General features: G+C 41.1%; 1 protein-coding gene across 1 annotated transcript; it reads right to left on the bottom strand.

The window, feature by feature from the left end:
- Window positions 1-3,312: 3,312 nt before the first annotated feature.
- On the bottom strand, window positions 3,313-5,887 carry LOC128201403 (uncharacterized). Its single transcript, XM_052898217.1, has 2 exons — window positions 4,943-5,887; window positions 3,313-4,719 (listed from the first exon to the last, which is right to left on the bottom strand). Exons 1-2 carry the CDS (start codon window positions 5,885-5,887, stop codon window positions 3,313-3,315), a joined length of 2,352 nt encoding a protein of 783 aa, XP_052754177.1.
- Between the last annotated feature and the right edge of the window lie 1,212 nt (window positions 5,888-7,099).

Raw genomic sequence — 7,099 nt, forward strand, 5'->3', positions numbered from 1 at the left:
TATATCAGATACGTCTATCAGTATTTTTCTATTAGATATATATAATATTATGATCATCATCATTCCAAATATTATCTGTTCACTACTTAACATAGGCCTCCCCACAAATTGCTATAAGAAAAGATACTAAGCCCCCTGCATATACTGACCCCCTGCGATACATTTGAGATTGTCACACCATATTGTGGGGGTTGTCCTACACTGCGTTTGCCCGTACGGGGTCGCCACTCAGGAAACTTTATTCTCTGTCGGTTGTCGGTTTTTCAAGCTATAAGTATGTGATCCGCCCATTACCACTTTTTTTTTTTTTTTTTTTTTTTTTTTTTTTTTTTTTTTTTTTTTTTTTTTTGTTTGTTTGCGGTGCAATATTTAAGGCATCCCGTCTTCGCTATTGGATACGGGTGACGGAATGCCTATACAAGAGGGTACATGGTGGACGCAATTTAGATGCAATATTTGAGGATTACGGCCGGATACTGCAACAAAAAAGAGTATGTGGTCGGCCCCCGAACTGGCGACCTCTGCTGTCTACCGGTCTCCAGTTCGAGGGACGACCGATTACCGGCCGTAAGAGATGACGCAGGGCGTTTATGAAAACACACTACAAAAACACACAGGGCGTGTATAATGACGAACTGAATGATGTATGTACAGCTGCTGGTTATTAGTATTTTATTATATTTTTATAATACCAAATATACGTACTAGTACATATACATATGCTTTCTTTTTTTATTTTATATATATATATATATATATATATATATATATATATATATATATATATATATATATTATTATTATTATTTTTGTTCTAATTTTGATACAGTAAAACTTATATCACTTATATTCATTTTTTTTTATTTTATTTATTTATTTTTATTCTTTTTTTATATATTATTCTTTTTTATTCTTTTTTTTATATATATATATTATAATTATTAATATCTATGATGATCATGTTCGAAATATGGTAAATGTATGTAAATGTATAAAAAATGTATATGAATTTGTACAATGGACTGTCTAAACCTATGTATTATTGATGACTTTTAACCTGTTTACAATGTATGTGCAGAAATCAACAAACGAATCAACAGCAGACTCCTTGGAGATGATATCATCTAACTGGTATGGTGCGACTCTAAGCATGGCGCAGCGGCTTACATGGTTGTGCCGCTGTGTAGCGAATATAGGACAATCACGTAACAGGTGCTGGATAGTCTGGATTGAGTTGTTGTCGCAGGGACACGTATTGTTATCGGTAATGCGGAAGCGATGTAGATATTGCTTTGCAAAAGAATGCCCGGTTATTATTTGAGTCATAGCGAATGATATTGGGACAGCCTTTCTATACGCAGCAATACTATCAAGTGTGGGAAGCCAACTGCTAATTAATGACGAAGAAGTCTCGGCCACATACTCATTGTTGGAAGCACTATATGTGTCTTTTCTGATGCAGTAACGAGCGTAGGACATCGGGAACGAATTCTTTTGGGAAGCCACTTTTAGAGTGGCCGCCATTCTGGCGGCTTCATCTGCTTGCTCATTCCCGATAATTCCCACATGAGCCTTGACCCAGACGAAATTAAAGTGGTTGGAGGATGTGTGTATGGCTCTATGAATGCTATTGACTGTCGGCTCCCTATTGCTGCGCTGTTGCAATGCCATAAGGGCTGAGCGACTGTCTGATAGTATGGTAATACTAGCATCCGAAACTTTCGTGTCTTCAAGCCACTGAATACCGATTTTGATGGCAGTGAGCTCAGCCGTAAACACTGTGTTGGTACGGCAGAGTTTCACCTTTTTTAGGACAGGTTGCCCTGATGGTCGATAGATTATTGCTGCCGCACCAACTTCACCTGAGTCCAGCTTGCTACCATCCGTATAGATCATGTATTGTGTGCCCGCCGTTAAACGCTTAACATCATCTTCGTTGTTAGCCAGCGCAAACTCAAAGGTGCGTCTCTCAACCGGATGGAGTAGCTGTCGAGTTTCGACTGGTTTTGCCAGTTCTATATCGTCAGGTAAGCAATCCAGTGTGCCGGTTACCTTAACTTTGTGCAATTTGGTGCACTCCAAGATCTTAAGATGAAGTGGCACGAATTGTGCCAATGCAATCGCTGCCGCGGCAGAAACCGTACGAAATGCACGGATAGCACGGATAGCGAATTGCCTTTGCACCGTGCGAAGCCTACGTTTGACTGTGGTAAATCGAACGGCACCGCCCCAGATACCAGCAGCATACGTAAACATCGGTTCTATAACCTGTCGATATAGTGTCGCTATATTGTCAGGGTGAGGGCCCCAGGTGGGACGAGTAATTCGAGCTAACTTGTTAAATAGTTTAGAGGCTTTGAGAGCGATGTGTGAGGCATGTTTTATAAATTTAAGGCGCCAGTCAATTATGACTCCCAAGAGTTTTATCTCCTCCCGAATAGGAATAGATTGCTGATCGATTTCGATTTTTGCGCTTCTGGCCCGGGCAGTAAATGCAATGGCCTGCGTTTTGGCCGGGCCAAAGTGGAGTTTTACAGAGTGTCCCCATTCGGTGATGCTCTGAAGATCGATACGGGTACGGGTCTCGATTTCGTCCACTGTGCAGCCCCGGACAATAAGCAGCACATCGTCAGCAAAAGCTTGCACATCACATCCCTCAGGCAAAGGAACATCAAAAAGTCCGTCAAGAATTAGGTTCCATAAAGAAGGACCACAAGCAGAGCCCTGTATACAACCTTTTGACATATTTTTTTGGATTGTGGCTGTGCCGTAATCAAGTATTACTCTACGGTCCTTAGTGTAATTAAGGACGAGGTTGTACAAGTTCCTAGGGCAATTTATACGTTTTAACCTGGAGAACAAAGCGGGCCACCAGGCATTATCAAAGGCTGCTCTTATATCCAGCGACACGGCCACCACTTGATCTCCAGCAGACTGCGCTTCAGTAATGCAATTTATAGCATGTTGTAGTGCATCTGTTGTCGATGTAAGCGGTTTGAATCCAAATTGCCGTGGATTGTCCAATCCTAACTGATGTATATGAAAGTTAATCCTATTGATAAAAAGTTTTTCTAGTAACTTTCCAAATACTGGCAAAAGACCGATTGGACGGAAAGCTGATACGTCATTCGAATCAATTTTGTCAGGCTTGGGGATAATCTTAATATGGGCATCCTTCCAATTTTCAGGAAAGTACCCGATTTGTAGGCATCGGTTTAGGATGCCCAATATTACCATTGGGATGGCTTTAAACACGTGTAAACAGATATCGGAAGTCAGGGAGTCATTACCGGGAGCTTTATTAGGTGAGATTCAAGCCAGGCATTCCTCCACCTCTTCACGGGTGAAGGGTATGTCCTCATCAGTGTCAGGGATATTATTGGCTTCGGCTCTAAGCAGGCGCTGTTGAACAGAAGTATCTGGACCATCATCCGGGAAGTAGTGATTTAAGAGAGCGGCGGCAGTAGTGGCGCATGAATCAGTGTGTATTTGGCCTATTCTTACAGTTTGTGGAGGGGACCGGAAGTTATTGCTATATTTCATCAGTCGGTTGGTTATCGCCCAGACATCCTCCTTACCTTGAGCACTACAAAACTCTTTGAAATGTTGGGTAGATGCAAAGGATATCTTCTTAGCATATTCAGCTTTAAGAGCTCGGTATTCGTCGAGTGTGCTGCCGAGGGGTTTACCCGTCACAGACAAGTCATGTATGCGGTGATGAAGTTTTATACACTGTTTCTTTAGGGCCTCTAGCTCGGCGTTCCACCAGGGGTTAGAGTCTCGATTACCTGTCCTTTTGGGAATATTGCGCCTGCAAGCAGCGTGTATATCCTTGATGAGCTGAGTTACCGCGTCGTGAATCTGGTTATTATCAAGGGCCTCAAACTGAAGTATTGTTAGACCGCTGATAGTGACATATCTAATTAAGTCTTCTTTAAAGCCAACCCAGTTGGCCTGTTTCGTGTTATAAATAAGGGTAGATTTCACTTTATTCTTATCCACACATTGGGGTACTCCTATTTCAAATTGAATAGGGTTATGGTCGGAAGAGACCATGACTGACAAGTTAACATGCCAATTGGAAATCTGGTGCGCAAGGTTTGATGACGCAATAGTCACGTCAGGTATAGATTGGATTCTGAGACCATTACGAATTACCTCGAAGGTCGGGGTATCCCCTTCATTGACAACCGACATGTCTTCAGCTGAAATTATGTCTAAAATATCTTCACCTCTTCTGTTATTTCGGCTAGCTCCCCAGGCGGTGTGCCAACCATTTAGATCTCCACCAAGGAGCTGCAATGAACCCCTGGTGGAGGATAGGAATCGCTCAATTGCTGTGAGTGTGTTGTCCTTATCATCGTTAGGCTCTATGTAGGCGCTAGCGATCAATAGTTTCCTACCTCCCAAAGAAAGCTCAGCAACTGCCAGGTTTGGGGAAGAGAGTTCAGTACGGCATAGTGCGCAGCCGGTTTTGTTTTTGACGAAAATGCAAGCTTTAACGTGTCGATCGCCTCTAGGAAATTGAATAATTTGGACACCACGGATGCCGGTAAGCTTTTTGGAGTTGCCTACGTAAGGTTCAGATATAATGGCAATGTCAAAGTTGTTATCAATGAACAATCTGTTAAACTCTGACTGCGCAATGTAGCTTCTATTTAAGTTACACTGCAGAACTGCTAGTGAATGGTTCTTGTAGGCCATAGTCGACAGACTGCTCTACAATTTGTCGCATGCGAATGATACGAGGGCAAATTTTTCGGTCTATAGCGGAATGACTTTCCTTTAAGTGACGGGTGTTAGGTAATTCAGAATTTGTGGAAGAGGTTTTGTTGTTAAAAATATGACAGTTGTAGCAACGGAGTTTAGATTTGTCCTTTTGGTGGGGGCAGTCTGGTAGAGAGTGGTTCGTAGCAGCGCAATGGGCGCAGGGATGAATTACTGCTGTGCACTTGGCCCGAGTGTGGCCGAATTGGAGGCAGAGAAAACACTGCAGGAACCTAGAGAAATCCTCTGCGTGAACTCTCTGGTGCTCGACGTTAACACGGCCTAGAGAGACGATAGTAGACCTGACGTCAGGGGATACCTCTACCACGGCGTTGTATAAATTACTGTTACGATTGCTAGTGAGGAAGCACAATCTAATGTTACTTTCCTGAATGGAATTCTGTGAGCAAACTATTTCTATCAGTTCCTCACGAGCAATAGACTTGCTGATGCCCTTGAGTATGAGCAGTGGGCGTTTAAGTTTTTCCTCCTGGGCCGCCAATCCCTGGATCGATTTAGTCCGCTCAATAGTTTCTTTGCAGTGTTGCGGGCTATCAAACTCGACTCTCACTCTACCCTTGGAGATGGGCTGAATTTTGCACGGGGCGTAGCCGAGTTGACGAAAAGAGATATTCTCCTTCCACTTACTCACCACCTCGTGGGAATTGGTAGAGCCTTCTTCTGTGGAGCTAATGATCAGTGCCGGATTGGATTTGACTTTGGGTGCAGGAACAAATTTTGATTTAGAAGCTACTGCTGCGTAAGAGGTAAATGGTGGTTGAGAGGCGATGGATTGGGTGTTAAACTCTTGTCTGAACTTTTTGAGTTCGTAACGGACTCCCTCAATAATTTCCTCGGTCCTCAGGTGGCAGTGGTTCTCAACTGATGGTTGAAAATTTACCGCACCAAGCTCTTGAATGTCAACGAGATTTCTAACCGACTTCTGGATTTCCTCGGCTGCAGCTATTATAAAAAGTTTATTAGCTTTCGTGACAGTTCTGCCATCCGCGACAGCATGTACAATACACTTTGAGAGCTCTGTTAGTAGATTAGCAAAGGAACCAATATCCGTAACTTGATCGGCATACACTGGCAATTCCGATGGTAATGTGGGCGCCATGGGTCAATAGCGATAGGCTACGCGGGAAATAACTAACTAAAAATATGTTGTATAATTTGTTTACCAATAAATGCGTCGTACTCAAATTAGATATCGGCAATATTAAATGACAACAACATTAACATCTGGTTATTATAATCTGCCAATAGATGGCGCTATAATCGAATTAAACGGCACTAGAATTAAATAATGAGTAATTTTCCTTCGAGAATTTCTATGACCAGTGTTACATAGTTCATATTCTATATATATATATATATATATATATATATATATATATATATATATATATATTGAAACAAGGTACTGACTAATTTTTGCCCATTACCACTTCAGCTTGCTTATCCTTTGGGCTATATCAGTTTCTTCTGTGGATATTCTCATTACGGATTCCATCACGCATAGAAATTCCGGGCATAGCCCTTTCTAGAGCTAGCTAATTAACTTGAAGCTTTTGCATACAGGTAACCCTGTAGGATCATGTTTTGGTTCTATATCAAATTCAACAATTGGTCATCAATGTCAACACGCATTGGTTATGAAGGTATTTTGGATATTTATCCAAAATACCTTCTTAACCAATGCGTGTTGACATGGTGAAGTTTTACGAACGCTGCCTAGTTGGGTATATGTATATACTTCTTGATAAATAATTATTTTACGTAACAAAAATAATATACCAGTTACGTGGAAATGTCAATATTATTATTTCCTTTGTTTTGTAATATACAAGGCGAACAAAGAACTTGATATTTCCTACCTATTTTACCTAATACACACAAATAAGTATAAAGTTTTTGCTGTAAAATAAAAAAAAAATCTATATACTCACAATTATAATTTCAGAGAAAAAGGTATTTTGCGACTTACACCTTTATGATAAATATATCATTTGACATGCTCATAAATCGATAGAGTACAGGCCTACGGGCTACTGCTGCTTCTTATGTTCGTTTTGTTAACGGTGTCTCTCATTACCAGATAGTTATTTAGTAAGTAAGTGGAGTATAGATCACTAGGTTACGATGCACTTTCTTACATAATTATGAAAGTTTGTAAATTTGTTTGGATGTTTGTTTTTATAACGACAAAACGACTAAATAGATTTGAATGAAATTTTATTTATTGGTAGGTTTTTTTTGATGGGTGAAAATGGAATGGTAACCCCACCCGCGCTATCGGTATACACCGGCGGGGCACCAGTGAGGGATG

The sequence above is a fragment of the Galleria mellonella genome, unplaced genomic scaffold (assembly GCF_026898425.1).
Source record: "Galleria mellonella isolate WM207_F2 unplaced genomic scaffold, CSIRO_AGI_GalMel_v1 utg4031, whole genome shotgun sequence".
NCBI classification, from domain to species: Eukaryota; Metazoa; Arthropoda; class Insecta; order Lepidoptera; family Pyralidae; genus Galleria; species Galleria mellonella.

What these genes read in the sequence shown, in the direction of transcription:
- LOC128201403 (XM_052898217.1), bottom strand. Translation starts at nt 5,887, where the DNA reads ATGGCGCCCACATTACCATCGGAATTGCCAGTGTATGCCGATCAAGTT. An exon ending in CTCGGGCCAAGTGCACAGCA is followed by an intron (nt 4,720 to 4,942) that starts GTAATTCATCCC and finishes GACAAATTGTAG; the next exon opens with AGCAGTCTGTCGACTATGGC.